The 17,607-nt window shown below is 39.4% G+C and overlaps 1 protein-coding gene across 1 annotated transcript in view; it reads left to right on the top strand.

The window, feature by feature from the left end:
• The window catches only part of SEMA3C (semaphorin 3C), a 122,014-nt gene extending 116,600 nt beyond the window's left edge, over positions 1 to 5,414 (top strand). The window contains exons 17-18 of the mRNA XM_009645656.2: positions 2,936 to 3,066; positions 5,001 to 5,414. Of these exons, the coding sequence (XP_009643951.1) occupies positions 2,936 to 3,066; positions 5,001 to 5,414 (545 nt within the window). The remainder of the gene's footprint in view (positions 1 to 2,935; positions 3,067 to 5,000) is intronic.
• Positions 5,415 to 17,607: the final 12,193 nt, after the last annotated feature.

The following is a 17,607-nucleotide window of genomic DNA, read 5'->3' as shown; positions in this document are numbered from 1 at the left end:
AAACATGTACAGTAAATTTGAGGGCCGTTCTAAATCCATTCAGTCTCTATTAATTCCTCTTTGTACATTTAAGTCATGGACCTCAGAATTATTCTGCCTATTTGAGGCCATGTTGTGTTTTGGAGCACATCTTTCAGCAAACAGCAGGTGCTTGACCTGTCTTTGACTGATGATTACTTCTTTCTCCCTTTACATGGGAAAATAAACCATTCCAAATCTCTTTGTGAAGTCCCTTATTTCCAGCTTTGCAACTGTTTAGTCAGACTGGCATGGTGCAGGTGGACAGGGGAGCCTATGCTCTGCCCTCCCAACTGCCACTTTCTCCAGATAGGTGGACACCAGTCAAATATTGCCAAAGTCATAGTAAGAGTAGACACATACATAATGGCAGCTTAAGACTCTTCAACCCCATGCATGTCTGAGCTGGGCTGTGGCAAGGTATACCATCAAAAGGACGCACGTTAGAGAATTATGCTGCTTTCACCTCTGTTTCTGAGCCTGCATTTTGAAGTGTATTCTTGTCTGTACCATCTGGACACCAAATAATAGACCTGACTGTAAAGTTTTGATTGATTTTTTTTTTTTTAATAAAAGAACAATGCTTTTTGAGTTACATGTGAAATGTTTAGTTAATAATAATTCGACTGGAATGGTCTCCGCTGGGTCTTAGAAGCAGTCCTTCGGGTGTAGATCCCTCATCCTAAATGTGGCTAATCCTGCTCTAGCTGCCAATCTACCACGCCAACGAGTCTTTCCCCGTGACTCAGTATTAGGTCATTTATTTGAAGCTGGATAGCTTGAACAGGTAATTACAAAAGATGACCCCACCATTAGAGTATGCACCCGAGCTCTGAGAGATCTGCATTAAACCTTAGGCTCTGAATCATGAAGTAACTTGAGCTGTGTGTGCTACCTTGCAGGCATGTGCTGTGACCACCCACCCATTGGCTGTCCCAAGGGTGGGTGTCTCCTCTTTCCATGTGGAAAATGTGAGAATGTCAACTGTCTGCTTTCTGGGCTGGGGGGAAACAAATGTCTAAACCTTGACAGTCTTGTGAAACAGGTTTCTTGTTTTCCAACCTTTTTTTTTTTTAAAAAAAAAAGAAAAATGTGGATGTATTTATAGGTTTATGTGTTTTAGCAACTTTAAAGGATGTTTTGGTGACAGCAGTGGGACAGCATAGGTAGATGGCAGTTGTTTCCCCAGTGGAAAAAAAGATGAAAAGGAAAAGCAACTTAGACTTTTCCAAAATATAATTAAAGCCATTTATAGCAAAACTATTATGTCTGGGGAAAAAATGAAATCTACCTAAAGGACAAAAGCACAGAGAGTCAGGAAATAGCAAGAAATCTTCCAAGTTCATAGGGAGCCATAATCTTGAAACAAAGTCTTTAAACATGATAGGTTGCATGCCTTAGACCTCTCAGCATGTATAAACTCAACATTTCTGGCATATTGCAATTTTTAAATAGATCATCAAGAACGAAGGGGCTTATATGATTGCTTTTCAAATTTTCTGTTTAATATTGTTACGTTTGTGTTAGCCCTTATGGCCTTGTATTCTCTCAATCTTTTTCTTAGCATGTATAAGTAGTAGTATTATGAACTAGATAAGAAGTTGGATATATCTTGATCAATTGAACAGATAAAACTGCATTTCTGTAGTACACCTAGTTCCAGTATACATAAAACCAAAAATGCATTACAGCTCTGATTCTCACTGTTCCACAGCTACAGACAGGCCAGCCCACAGATAAGCTCTTTCCTAGCTTATGGTCTTTGAATGCAATATATCTCCATATTATTCTCCTAAAAGTTACAATTTATTTTGGTACAACTTGATAAATGTGCTAAAAACTTTGAAGGAGTAAACCCAAGCAAAGTCTCTTTCCTTCAGTAGAATAGATTCCAATTTCACATATCAGTTGATGAAAGAGGCTGAAAAGAATGGGAGATAAAGTAGAGTCTGAGGAAAAACAGTCTTAGGACTGTGCAAAAATGGAGTAGATTTTAGATATGTCGACCTCTAGTTATTTGCATTTCTCATAGTATTTTGTATCCATTGCTCCTTTAAAATAAAAAAAAAAAAAAGAAAGAAAAAATATTGTATTTTATATATGATGTAAGCTTTTCAATCTGGAAATGTATTGTTTTGAGGACAAGTAGTATGATTTGGGCCAAGCCATGAGCATCTGCAAGTTCCTATTGGTAACTGCCAATTGTTCATCTATCAAGACTATAAAGGGGCACAACAAGCCTAAGCGTTGACATATGCTCAGCACTTGCCCAGGTGTTGCTGGAGTGCTATAAATCTGTCCTGCTCTTTGTTGCTGGCCTGTCTACGTATTCATTGCCTTTCGGATTTTGAGCCAAGTCCCTTCCTTGCTTCTGAAGAGAAGCAGAGGAGCGGGAGCCAGGTCTGCCCTCTCTCGCCTCCCCGTGATACTGCACGCAGCTGGAATAGATGGAACCTCCTTTAGCGCAGGCTGCCGTATTTTGTGTCATACGACCAGATTCCCACAACCCATCAACTGTAAAGTGTGAAGGAATATGTTAAATGCTTCATTCTCCTTTGGGTAGTTCTAGACAGGCGTTCTTGTAGCAGAAGCAAATGAGATCATTTCAGGGAGCAATGTCCCTGAGCTCAGTTATCCCATCAGCACAGCTTACCAGCCTGCAGGTACCCTACTTTCTCAGAACAGAGCATGTCGGACTGAAAACACTGGTATTTGGAACTGGATGTGCTTCTTCACATTTCATTTCATTACTTTGAAAATTTTGTGCCCTAAATTAGTTATTATTGGCCAATATCAGGATAAGATATACTTCTTTTTACCTGTGTTGCAACATTTTACCTGTACTGCAAACAGTTACTTGCTCTCTATATCAAATCACCATCCACAGTAGCCTGACTTGTTTTCTTTTTCTTTCTAGCATACAGAAATGCTGCAGAAATAGTTCAGTATGGAGTAAAAAACAACACCACCTTTCTCGAATGCACACCCAAATCTCCTCAGGCTTCTATTAAATGGCTGCTACAGAAAGACAATGACAGGAGGAAAGAGGTGAGTATTGTGAGCAGCAGCTCTGGAAGGGACCTCGGTCAGCATCTCATCCACTCCCCGGACCAAGGGAGAGTTCGTGTTTTCATCAGACAGTCCAGCGACAGTGAAGCTGGAAAATTTGTGTGGATGCAGGATAGTGACCAGCACTTTAAACATATAAATAAGGGCAGACTCTTCAGAACAGCTGGGACTTCACTCCTCAGCCCTAGTGATTTCTATCGGACCAGAACAGCTGTCAGAAAATTCCTGTTAGCCCCTGAAGTCAGGGAACTAGTTAATGAATTTTTCCTTCACACCTTGCTAATTGCAAACTGAAGATCTGCAGCACTCAGGACTTCTTATTGATCTGTGGAAACAGGCATAAAAGCAATAACCTGTATAAAGTTCAGGAAGAAGTCAGCATGCAGTAGCCCTTCTGTGTTATTGAAGAGATAAAAGGCAAAAGTGGGAGAAATGTGAAAGGCTTCTTTAGCAAGGAACTAGTCCAGGCTAAGACCACGTATTGACAAAAGCATTTCCCCACCATGGTGCAATCACATTTTCCATTACTGCACTCTCTAAGGGTCTCAAGTTTCAGCACTGCAATATACAGTATGATTGTTTATGGGGAATGTGCCTTCCTTAAGTAATATAAAAGGGGAAAAAAAATCAATTTCAAATCCAAGGCAGTTATTATATGAATAAAAAGGAACATCTTTCGAAAGGAAATATTAAGTAATATTGTGTCTGTTGATAGATTATAAATACTGAAAAGCATTTTTCTCATATCAGGCCATTTTCCAAAATCAGAGAGGACTTACAAGCCTTTCACTGAGTCTTTCATGCTGTTTTCCTCATGTACTCTTTGAAGACTCAAGCCATGCCCTGGCAATCTAGGTGCAATTCTTTAATCTTTTGCTTCAGCAGAACTTCTCTCTTTTTTGTTCTTATGTTCAATACCTGTATTAGAATCAATGCAGTTTTAAATAACAACACAACAAAGAAATCAAAAGGTTAATTACATTTCCAGCTCTCAGATTTCTGAAAATCTTACCTCCACAACGTCTACAAGAGTTTACAATAACAGAATAACATAATAAATAAATGAATTCCCAAGAGAATCAGATACAATGCAAAGTGCAGTGACAAAATAGAAAAATAATTCATAAAAATACCAGCCCTGGTATTCTTTCATAATGGGTTAAATTAGCAATTTTTACTTCACAGCTGATATGCAGAAGGACATGTGCACAGTCATTCGTAATCAGATGATAACTCAACAAGCTGTGGTAACTTGCTTCCTTCAGATGATGTGACCATCTCCTGGGCCTGTGCAGAGTCTGAAGTCAGAAAGGACATAAGAGAATAGAAAAGTGGCTCTTGGTTTCCAATGAGCCAAGTCCCAGCTGAGACCACTGCGACGAAAACTTTTATACTAGGCTGTAGACTCTGAAGTGCAGACCGAGTTCTTCAGAAGCTGCCCCAGGAACCTGCTCAAAGACAAAATATTTAACTAGAAGCCAATTTGTGTTCAATGACAGATCAACCCCCAGTTCCGCACCTTTCTTCCATCAAGGCTCAGCAGCAACCTCTGATGCTGCAAGAGACATTTTTGGGGGTGTAACGCTGGTGAACAAAAGTTCATTTCCTCACATCTGCTATTTGAACATTATGAAAACTCTTCTTTCATGTACTCTCCAGATTTGCATCTTTGCCTTCATCCTGATCAAATCTATTGTAACATAACATAAAAATATTGAATTAATTTTCTTTAGCGACACTTACCTACCTTGAGGTAAGTTCCCTCCTAACAGTAGCAATAACAGTGGTCTCTGGGAGATGTGATAGAGCAAAATATAGTACCTTTAAGAAACCATTTAAGAAAGAAAGAGGTCCAATACTGTGTTGTTCCATAACATTCCCTAAAAAGTTCCTTCTGCCTTTTTGCCCTTTAGGTCAAGCTGAGTGAGAGGATCATAGCTACCGAGCAAGGACTCCTCATTCGCTCTGTCCAAGACAGTGACCGGGGGCTTTACCACTGCATCGCAACAGAGAACAGCTTCAAGCAGACCTTAGCAAAGATCAATTTCAAAGTGTTGGATTCAGAGATGGTGGCCTTCATGACGGACAAGTGGTCCCCTTGGACCTGGGCCAGCTCAGTGCGAGCGCTGCAGTTTCACCCAAAGGACTTTGTGGGAGCCTTCAGCCACTCAGAAATGCAGATGATTAACCAGTACTGCAAAGACAGTAGACAGCAAGGTCAGCAGAAGGAAGAATCCCAGAAGATGAGAGGGGACTACAGCAAGCTAAAGGCCCTTATCAATAGCAGGAAAAGTAGAAATAGAAGAAATCAATTACCTGGATCTTAATTTTATTTTGTAGTAATAGATATCTCTGTCCTTGCGGTAGGGGGCTTATATTTGTCTGTTGAAAACAAATTTGAGCAAATCTGATGAAAAATTAAATGAAAAATTAAATTAAAATCCAGCAAGCCTCAGAAAAGATCCTCCTTCCAGTAAAAAGCAGTGTAACTTAACTAAAGAAAATAATGCAGAGCATTTTCTTTCCTAGATGCTTACTGATACTAGGGTGGGCTCTGTCCTAGAAGTAGAACTGAGTATTCATCTTAAACCAGATTCACATTTAATATCTCAGTATTTAATTACAGACGAATAGAAATTTTTACAAAATCAGTGCATTACCTTGCAATGCTGGAACTGTACCAATCAGACTGGTGGTGAAAGAATCTGGGTTAAGATGCATGCTCCAAACAGGGTGGTACGAAGATTTCCTTGCACTGCATTTAAGAACATGAGTTTCTTCTTGTTTACTGATCAATATTGGGTTTACAACTTTCACTCATTGTTCAAATCATGTGAATGCATGCTGATAGGAAGCAAGTAAAGTATAATAGAAATGTTTCATTCATTCGGAGGTCAAATGAAGGAACGAGTAGAAGAAAAACAAAAAAAAAATTATAGTTTATGAGAGGAAACACTGATTATTGTGCATAGTATGAGTTGTAATAAATTCATGAGTTCTGGAATGTAACTTAAAATATCTCTGCTCATATTGATTTTTATTAAAATAGGGTGTCCTATAACAGTACATAGCTTTATAAGTGGCATAAGGCAAACATGAGAATGCTCATTATACATACAATTTTGAAAACCACCTAAGTGACTTGGGTATTTTATCTATTTTTCAAAGAATTACACTCCAGTTTTTGTCAAAGGACAGAATGTGGGTATACTGTATAGTGTTTACCCAGAAATGAAAAGCATAGTTTATTTTTAATCTGTTCCATGATTAAATTGGAGATGGTCTGCAATGTGGAAACAAGTCATAAGTGTCTTTGAAAAATTTATAACATGATTTTTTCAACAGTTTTCTCAAAGTTGCAAATATTTTAATTAGAATTTTTAAAGTAAATAATTTCCATTTTGCAGTCTTTGTAGCCTTTTTCTTTTTAAAAAAGAATGAGGGAAAAATAAAACTGAAAAATGGGTTTGGGTAAAAACCCAAAAGTTTAACAACTTGAGAGGCATGTTTAAACAGAAATATTTTTGTTTAAGAAGCAGCTGTCAGATCTTATCAAGCATGTTTGGTTGAAAACTGGGTAAATGTTCATCAAGCCATCCTGGGGAAAAAAAATCACCTTTTTTTTTTTTTTTTTGAACAACACTAATGCCAAAAAATAGGGACAAATCTTCCTCATTTTACTATGTAAGAGTGTTCCAGAAGCCACTGAGTCTGTTCAACAGAGAGACATAACGGATTAAAAATGTGTGTGTACCTTAGAAAAATTGTGGGGGGTTCCATGATATTTTATGATAGCGTGCAAAAATATAAACAAATATTCAGCTCAAAAATGAGCTATGCTCAGCTCAAAAAAAAAAAAAAAAAGAAGGTAAATTTCTGGAAAAAAGATTGAATTAAAATAATTTCTGAACTCAGAGAAGATAAAAAAATATTTTTTTTAAAGTTGTTAGTTCCAGCCATTAACAGATGGATACTGTATTTTAAAACATAGTTTTAAACATTTTAATGGGTCTTTATTGAAATTCTTTGGGCATTATTTTGATTCTTCTTCTCTTGGAATACTCTGGGCATAGGAGAACACCTCTGGGTTTGTGACAGTGTGAGTTAAGATCTAGTGCAACGGAGGTAACACTGGTATTTGCCTGGTATCAGTTAGATGTGCCACTTTATCACCACCTGATGCAGAATAGTTGGGAAATGGGCCCTGATTGATCAAAGCGCTTAAACACTGTCCCTAAGTCCCTTTGACGCTGGTGAGAGCTCTTTGAATTTAATTTGTGTGCTTACTGCTTGCTTCAAAGGGGATGGCAGTGCCAGCCTGCTCATATATTGCCATCTAGTTAACTGCTTTCCTTAATCAAGGCCTAAATGTGTATTTCTCTAATACGCAGCCACTGGTATCTAAGGTCCTTCTTACAAAAACCATCAAGAAACTCTCTTTGACTTCGGTGAGCTTGGATCTGACCCCAAGAGCTAGCAAAGCAGACTGTGGAGAAAAAAAAAAAAAAAAAGAAAATGAGATGGGTAAGGGAAAATGAGATCTCTTTTTTTTTTTTCCCCAACTGACTTTCGGTGCAGCAAACTACTTTTTTTTTTTTTCTGAGGATGACTGACTTCTGAAGTGTATAAGTGACAAACCAAAAATCAAGTGCCACAAAATGAAACTACCTCCTGGAATGACATTAGTGCACATACTCTGTATGCTGCCACCCTCTTCCTGTTTCCCCAGAAGATCCACTGCAGAGTTAGTGTGATATTAATGTCTATTGTGAGGATCATAATTGCTTCCAGATGGAATTCAGTGATTAATAGGCATTTAAGGGTACAATTTACCCTTTAAGTGGTTAGGTACAGTGATATTTTAATAGGCCCCCATTAGGCCTCAGAAATTATAGTTACACTGTTTCTAATAGAATATTGGCAATAAGGGATTCCGTTAAAACAATCAGAATAGCTTAGAGTTTCATATGATTATAAAATAATATTTTTAAAGCTGCTTCATATACCATTATTATGGTATGACTGTTCAAGGGATTATACTTAAACTAACATTTTTCCTGCTGCATGAAAACTTCAGCACATATATAATAAGCTTCTGTCAGTGCGTAACTGGTCCAAGCTTCCATGCTTTAGCAGCCTTCCCCTGTGTATAGAGTAGTCAGGAGCCAGATGCTCAGCTGGTATAAACTAATGTACCTTCCTTGCTGTCCATTTAGCTACTGTGGTTTACACCAGCTGAGGGTTTAGCCCTAAATGTACAGAATAGACAAACTGCAATTTTTATTTGTTTAAAGTAGCCCCTCTACTGTAGGTAACACCAAAACTTAAGACTGTAATATTGTTTGTGCTATTTAATACTTCCTATTTTGAGGATTACTAAATAATGTATATAATTTTATTCCTTAAAAAATACGAAAGCAAAATGACTTCTAGGTATAACTTCACCAAATGTAAAGATATGTTCTCTGCTAAGAACTTCACCATGTCCTGAAATTTTTTTTGGCTATTTTTATTTTGTGTCGTTTGTAAAGTTTGCTGAAATCTTGACCTAACAATGTGTTCTTTGCAATTGTTGTTACTGTAGATATGCGTGTTTTATTAAGAAAATCTTGTTTTTAAAAGTGTAGGTATGTTCCTAGCATGATGAAACTGTCATTACAGTGAATATGCATTATATAGTGTGTAAGAAAGAACAAAATGTAGTTTAACATAGTGCTATTTAATTGAATATCTAAAATACTATTTGCCTGACAAAATAAAGTGTGTTGCAACAACTTAAAAATTTGCTGTTTTCCCCTTTATAGATGTGTGTTAAAAACAAGGAGCTTTTCTTTTTATCTGAAAAGCAATCCCATAGACTTTCTTAAACAAGTCCGAGAAAATACTCGGAGCGTCAGGTATTACAGCTGACCAGTTCTGACCCCTGCTCTGTGCTGAACACTCAGTCACAGAGATTTCCAGGACTACACAAAGAGTCAGAGATGAATTCTTTCAGAAATGACCCCATGTAAAGACCCTGCATTATTCATGGTAAATAAAGAAAAAAAAAGAAAAGTTGGTTTTCTAGTAGAGCTATAAAGTCAATCAGAAATGTCCAAATTTTAAAAAGGGGAGTGAACTGGAAATGCTTTCTGGTTTTATTTCACTGGAAAAAAAAAAAAAAAACACAAAAAACCCCCAAACAAACAAAAAAACAAGCACATTCTGTGAAATTCTGCAGATGAAACATATTTTGTTGTTCAGCTTTTTCTTTCAGCTGGGGCTGGAGGCATTCTGCAATCAGCTCTGCGGGGGAGGCAGGCTGGTGGGGCTGCGCCGCAGGGAGCTGCAGCTCTCTCCCAGTTCCTGGCTTGTCCTTGGAGTGAAATAACCTGCCCGACACCTTCCGTATGCTCCTTTTTCCTGCATCTATCATCCAAGCAGTGTTATTACTGCTCTTCTTATCGTCTGCTTTGCCAGATGGGTTTTAACAAGAAAGCATAGGGCCTCCTCAGTTCTTTGGGATAATAATTAAAAATTAAATGTCACAAATACTGACCTTCACAACAAGGTTCTGGATCATTAAACCCAGATTTTGATTTCCCAGATAGATAGGTTCCTGCAAGGTTTTATGAGGTGTGAGTGGATAAGATTACCTCGCTCCAGGATTTCCATACTGGCTGGTTCCTAGATGTGCTGACACTGGATCGTTACCTGCTCAGCACTTGGGCCAGTTTGGGCACTCCCACATGCTGTCGGAAATGTTTGGATTAGGCTCCAAGAAAGCTGGGCATTTACAGTTTTACACTCTGAGAAACCTTTCCCAGATCTGATCCTCTGTCCTTAAATGCAATGCTGCTCAGTTGTCTTCTGCTGATCTTCTCCCCCTTCTCTTTTTTTCCCCACTCCTGCACAGTTAAAGCATGGTTCAACGCTTACTGCTTTGATTCCTTAGCTTTGAGCAGTGGCAAAACAAGACACAGGACTTTCTTGGGGCATCAGATGTGAGATCTTCAAAGATCTGAGCTTTCTCCTTTTTCTTTCAAATGTCTGTTGGATTATTTTTTTTTCTTCAATCTGGGAGCTACTGCTTTTTCTAAGGTCTCTTTTCTCTTTACATGACCCTTCTAAGGTCTCTCTTTAAATGAAAGCAGGATGCAAAACCCCCACACTTATACAGTCTCTCGCGAGGCATGTGCCCATGCAGGATTCCTACGGGATGGAGCAGTGTCAAGTACAGCCTCCTCTATGCAGCCACAGAAGCCCAGAGGGGACCAGCAAAAAATGTTGCCTGCACAGGAGGCACAGCTAATAACAAGGTAGCTCCCATGATGATCGTTACCTCTGGAATTAATTGTTGCCTACAGAATTGTCAGTAGCTGTGATTCTGGGGGGCAGGCCATAAAAGCAGGTTGAGGCATTGTGGCTTTTGCCTAAAGCAATGGACTAGGTCTCAGGAGACCAGTGCTTCTTTATCCTTTGCCCTGCAGCTGGCTTGCTAAGCCCTTCTCATGCACCCCAGTGTGGTCTGGGGAGAAGTGACTTCACGTGATGGGAGCCCAAATAAAACTGCATGCTGGAACTCGCCAGCAGGTTCCAGATAGATGCGTGCATACATACAACCCCCTGCATACAGAGGAGCTTTTCTTTCCACACAGTATTTGCTGATCCATTTAGCTTCCTTTAACGTTAAGGTATGTCCTTTTCCTATTTCAGCATGGGCAGAATCAGACCACAGGGTCCCAAGACATTAATAGCTTGTGGGTAGAGCAGTTACCATCTCTGAGAGCATTTTAAAAGACAAGTATCTAGCTGACAAAAGCCCTTTCTTCTAATCACTCCCCTTTCTAACTTACCTTCTTCTTCATTATCTCAACAAGAGTTTTCTTTTAGCATCAGAAGACTAACACAGTCTAAGAAATAAAAAATGTGCTGTCATTTAACACGTCTAATCTAAACTCAAGACTGAGATTTAAAGATGCTTTGGCATTCTGAACACTCCAAGACGCAAATTCAACACAGCTGGCTCAGCAGTCAACAAATAATTACTTTACAGTGATAGACTGTCCTGTATCCCAGGGCTCATTATTGGATTCTATATACAGCTTTACAGAGCAAACAGCATTCGCGTATTCTTAGCACTGTATCAGCTTCATTACTCCTGGTTTGAATGCCAGCCTTATAAATGAACCCAAATGTTTGCAGAGCTCCACATTCACGACAGTTTAGGCCAAGGGATTTCAAAATATCCAACATCTTGAAAAGCCCTAAAACTTTTTCAAAGGTTTTAGAAAAAGCAAATTAAAAAATGGCCAGTTTTGTTGTCTGTTGGAAATGAGAGTAAATAAGAAGGACTGTTTTCTAGCTGAGCAGCTTGTACAGCAACATGTAGCATGGGGAAAGAATAAGCAAAAATACATTTACTTAACCTTAGGCTCACAACTCTTTTGGATAGTTGTTGTTCCTTGGTCTCTGCAGTAGTTCTTTTTCCAATATCTGTTCGCTTTGTCTCCATTTCAAAGGTCCCTAAGAGACATAGGTTTTATACCTGTTTTCAAGTTAACATCTTAGGACATGATACACAGAGCAACCTTTCAGGCCCTTTGTCTAATAAGACCTCAGTAAAAATAGTATTACATATAGTATTACCTATGATATCTGCCTAAATCGTTATTTGGGAAAAGACAATATTTTTAAGCCTTTGCTCAAAATAACAGACAGAGAGGAATAGGACCCCAGAAAAAAACAGAGCAATACAACATGCCATAGTCCTACATGAACACTGTGAACATTGACTTGCTACTGCATGTTGTTATATGATGGAAAAATATGATTCAGCCTTGAAAGTCCAATTCTCCCATAAGTCAAAACTCACCAAGATTAATGTCCTTTCACTGCTCACAATGAGAATTGGGTTGGGCCCTTTCAAGAGTTCTTATGGCCCCCTTAATATTTGTTGAAAATTCAACCATTTCCTCTTTTAAAAGCTCTTCTTCCTTTAGGGTTCTGCTCCTCCTTTTCTACATGGACTCTTTATTCCCTTTCCTCTTCTCAGCTGAACTCAAGCTAGTAGTCCCAGAGGGGCTACTTTAATTTAGCTGTTTTAATTACAAACCCCATTCACTCCAATACTCTGAAATACATTACCTGTTATAATCTTCAAAAGATGCCACATGTTATTAGCTTCATCAAGCTTGTCTGCTTCATAGGGTCAGTTAACAAACAATATAAAGAAGTACTTCCATGATGTTTGCAGCATTTTGGCCTTAAGAACAAAGATCAGAACCAGACTGCTTAATTGAATGTCTATGTTCACACTCAAAAACCATTTGGGTAACATTTTGTTCTGGTTTTTTTTTTGGCACTGTATTCATATTGCAGACTATTCTTTATTTCATGCCTGAAAATACAAGTAACCTAGCTCAAGGATTTTGTTTTGAGCAACTTGAGATAAAGTAAAGGATGGAGAGAAAAAATATCAATAGATTATATTGTATAGATCTATCTGACAGATTGCCAGTAGCAATTACATTCAGTTAAATTACCAGTAACTCAGAAAGGTCAATAATCAAAAGAATTAGTCCACACTATCTAAAACAATGAGCACAAAAAAAAAAATGTTCCTAAGACTGGTTTCTTTGGGGTGAAAGATCAAAGGCCTTTGCCATGGAAGAGAAAAATCACCTTTATTATCACAGCAACAAATCCAGATGCCTCCTTCACATATATGGGACAAAAGGAGCTCACAAGATTTCTTCCCTTTCCAAGATTTCTAAGGATTAGAAAGATTTATGATATTTACCTATATATGCATTTGTCCTATGTATGGACCTGTCCAGTGCTGTGTCCTCCACCTAGCAATGTCTGGAGCTGTCTATCAGGAAATGATTAAAGCAGAGAATAACATGCCTGGTGGATTTTCCAGGGCTCCAGAAATAGGGAATTATGTTTGCTGCCATTAGGTAACCACCTGGCCCTCTGGAGCATGCTAGTGGTATCCCAGCACAGGTCCTGTTGTGGTGCAGTACACACCGGCCAAGAAGCCCTAAATGGAGTTAGAGATGGTTCACTTTCTAGTGTTGCTTGAGATCATTTAGAGATTAACAAAGAAAGAATTGCCTTGCCAGTTTATTCGTTCTTGTCAAGAAGGCAAGCTGTTATTTTGAAAGGAGCTAACGACACGATGGCGAAAACCATATAAGCTGAACAGAAACTTCCCCTGCATCCTCCAGCCAACAGTAAAGTCAGCCAGCAGAAATCTTGGAAATGGTACAAGTCTTCCTGCACTGAGAGCACTCAGGTTTGGGTGCCAAGAATAAATCTCGCTCTGAGGGAAACCTCTGAAGTAACTGCTGTTGACTGACCTGTTACTGGCTGCGAAGGCAGAGCTGAGTGTGGCAGACAGTGTCATGCCATACCAGATGCTGCATCCCCCTGACCTGATTTACACCAGATTTTGCCTTGCTCATCAGCGTGGGAAGAGGAGAAAATGGTGCAGTTCCCCTTCCTTTGCTTCAGTGGCAACTCTGGGCCTCTCCTTTGGTTCACTCCAGCTACTCTGTGCTGTCCCAGAAAGCTGAAACAGTCATAAACAGCATTTAACTGGTTGATGAAGTCGGTTCGCAGCTGCTTTTCATCACCAGACTTTTGCAAAGCAGCCGTTGGGTCTGGCCATTATTTTAAGTCCCTTCACCAGGACAAAGCACTAGGTTGCACAAGGACAGGTTCGGGACTTACTGGCATCCTAAAGAAGGACACAGCACTGGGAAGGTTGGTGCAATAACCAGGAAAGCTCTGATTTGCAAATAATGCTTAGTAGTGAGCTCTTTCAGCTGTAAGATGGAAGAACAGTTTCTGTAATGCTTTCTGCATGCTGCACACCTGTAGTTCACTAGACAAGACAGTCCTTAAGTTACATCATACCTTGAACTTGAAATTTAGCTACTGGAAAAGAGCAGAAAATATATAATTCATGAAAGAACCAGAATTCAAGTCAAGACAGTTCATGCTAAAACTGTCTTGTGCAATGTCATAACCTCCTTGGCTAATGCAAGCATCATCTAGCAATTCTCATCCCCATATCCTAGAAAAGATCCAGCAAGTATTTCCTTGAAGACATATTAAATTACAGCCCAGTCCAATGTACTCCCTTTCTCTGTTCCTTAAGCCAGGTTCCTAGTGAAAACTCCTACTGACGGTAGTTACTCAGCTTGGATGAGTGAGGGCTGAATGAGGCCCATGGGATTTGGCTTTCTGAGAATTGTGCTCAGCGTCCTTTTTCCTGTGTCCAGGGTCTTCCGCATTTGAAATCTTTCTCACCACCTGATAGTGGGTGCTCTATATCCTCTCTTCATCAATTCATTCCAAGTCACTGAGAAGAACACTTTATTTTCTGTGTTATTTATTTTACGTTACTGTGGCCATAGTAACCATATGCAAAGTCAGGATGTTGCAAACACAGAGTAATGAGAAATTATTCTGAAGGTGTATTTTAAAAAATAGCCAGAGAAAAATGGGTTCCGTAGTACTTAGAAAAAATCAGAATTAAATAATCCCCTACAGTTTCTACTATTACGCAGTAAAAGAGAAACGTAAATGTAGTAAAACAGAAAAGTAAAATGCACCCCGCTGTTGATTTTATTTGACAAATCTCAGTCATAACTGTGGCAGTTTTATTCCTCTCCATCATCTCCATACCCCAAACCACTCATATCCCCAAATAACTGGATTATTTCCTCCGCACTGAGCAATAAGTAAGATAGCTGAACAGTTTCATCACTGGAGGTTCCCTCTTACAGAAAGAACCACATTTTTTCAGGAGTGGACTCAGCCCTGAACCAAACTGGAAGACGTGCATGACTTTGCAACCCCAGCTGTCTGTAACCATGCTGTTTAGTCCACCAACTATACCAAAACGGTTAATTGCCGGTTTGATGATATGTGCCAGTCAGGGCCTATTTGCTGACTTGAAGTTGCCTTTGAAGTTGGCTAGATGGTGCTAGAATATGCTTCTGCATTGCATTAACTGGCATATGGCTCATATTCTCCTTACTGTTGGTCAGGGAGTACTTAAAACTTGGGTTTGCAGTGTGCCTCCACGCTCAAAAATTGTAAAATTAATCAGTTCTACAGTCCAGCCCTGGATCAGAAACTATTAACAGTCCTTCATTAACAAAATATTGAGTTGATTTTAAGGATAGAAATTTTTAAAATTTTAATTTTTAAAAATCTCTTCCATTGCTATAGGATACAGCTGCTTGGCAATATACCAGTACTTTGTATCTCTGGAGGTTATTTTGTCTTCCGTGATATAGGAGTTTGTACCAGTTGTGCAGTTTAATTTTCCTTGCTGCCACAAATCTTGACCCTTGGCCTCCCAAGCTGTCTTTGAAGGGTGGTTCTGTGTTTTTCTTTGTTTGTTTGTAACTCAATTGGGTCTGCCAACTCGAACAAACATGTGATGTAATTAATAAGGGAGAGCTGCAGAGACGGTTGAGCACAGCCTAAATTTGTATTTTCATTTGGCTGGTCAGAAAATTGGTTGCAATTCAAAATGAATGTGTCATCCCAGATCTCACACTCTATTCTGTGGACAGCTACACACGCACAGCAACAGCTGAAATAAAAATGTAAGTCTCAGAGGATGTTTAACCTCCAATATTTTCAACTTCTCTTATCACCACTGACCCCAAATTGCATACTGGCCTTTTCACAAAGAAAAAAAAAAAGGGGCTGAACTGCTGAAAAATGAGTTATGACAAATAAATGCAATGTGTACCAATATCATCCTCATATTCTGCTTGTAAGCAAACAATTGCTGGTATTTTATAACTAATCTTGGGAAGATGAGTTGGACCTTTGCTGATATGTGCTAGCTGACTGCTGTAAAGCCCACAGGCACAGCATGCCCACCACCACATAGCGACTTCCAGCAACACCAGAAAGCTGATTACACCTCAGCCATTGCTGTGAACGTGGTTGCGTATTTGCAAGATAGCAGCAAAATTTCCCTCCTATCTGAAAACTAAAGAAACAAAGAGATGGTTTTTTGCTTGGGCTGGAGAAAACACAAAAAAGAAGAGAAATGACACAGAGAAAACACTTTTCTGCTAAGGTAAATATTGATGCAGCTGTTTATTGCCCTATCTTCTGAGAAAAACAATACCTCTATAAAGGTCAAAGGGTTTTCAAATAAACATTAAAACACTTTCTGGAGGAGTAAGTTTCAAATTATTGCAGAAGGACCTGTCACATGAATGCAGAACTCGTTGATTCATTCACGTAGGATTTGCTTATGTCAGTCCTCCCTTTTGAGCAAGAGAGATGTTGTACTTGTGCTAGTCTCAGGCTACAACTTTGGGCTGTTCCATGTAGTAGGAATTAGATAGAGGCTCTGGGCTGGATTTTCAGTGCAATCTGTACAAAAGGGAAGTTTCAACACTCAAAGAGAGCAGACTGTTGGTTTTGCTGCCAGGTGACAGTCCTGAGCACTGTGTTACTGAGGCTTGTGAAATTTCTTTTTTCCTTTCTTCTCTTTTTCCATGCAAAGCCAACCAGCCTCAGCAAGAGAGACTTAGATACTCCTGCCCAAGATGCAACGAGGGAGCTAGCCTCAGGTTGGTTGAGAGAAGTGGATTATAATAGCTTCTGGTTGGGGTTGGGGAGGGATTGGCGTTTGAGTTAACCCTGTGACTGAAAAGGGAGGAGGGCAGGGGTCTTTCCCTGAATGTGTTTAACTGGGGTTGCATATAGTCTGAGAACAACTACAGGCTCATATTCTGTGAATCCGAATAATATTTGCTGTGGAAATCCTCAAAAATCCCAAGAGCTTAGGTAAGTAGTGTGCTCACACATGGGCAGATGAAGCTTAGCTGATTGTGCCAGGAAATGTCACTTAGGTCAGATGGGACTTTTAATTTAGGTATCCAGAGCCAGATGCAACATACTGAAGAGACAGTTCTCCTGAAGCTAGATCCTATGGCACACATGGCAACTTGAAAGATTAATTCCAAAATAAAATCTGAAACCTTCTCTCTAGTGCTGGGCAGTTCTAAACACACCAACTATTAAGAGGGGAAGCATTCATATGAGTGACTTTTTTCAATTCCTTGGTTAAAATGTTAGACATAAGCCTTTGTCATTTGTGGCATGTCTCATCACAAGCCTTAAGCTTAGAGGAATCATGACTCACAAGTGCCTCTTTTTGTCCATCAACTAGAAAGAGGGTGTAATGTGCTGTTATAGTACCTATGGTAAGGACATGTAACAGTAGGTGAGATAAGCCTCAGCACAGCTGCCTCCTGGGATAACTGAAGAGTCAGGCACTGGAAGGGAGGAAGAGCAGTGACACCAACACCATGGATCAGCTAGAACACTTCATATGTGCCAGCTTACTCAAGGGCATGCTCTGGAAGATATGAACAGCAAGTGCCCTGGGTTCATCGCCCTCTTCCCTTGGCTTTGGGTGAAAGACAGCATGCTCTAACTGAAGAGTATCAACCTCCTCCATATTGTACTGTAATAGTGCTTAGAGGCCCCAGG

This window comes from Egretta garzetta, unplaced genomic scaffold (assembly GCF_000687185.1).
Source record: "Egretta garzetta isolate BGI_Z169 unplaced genomic scaffold, ASM68718v1 scaffold148, whole genome shotgun sequence".
Taxonomy (NCBI): domain Eukaryota; kingdom Metazoa; phylum Chordata; class Aves; order Pelecaniformes; family Ardeidae; genus Egretta; species Egretta garzetta.
The sequence above is the reverse complement of the archived record's forward strand: the minus strand, read 5'-3'. Positions and strand labels throughout refer to the sequence as shown.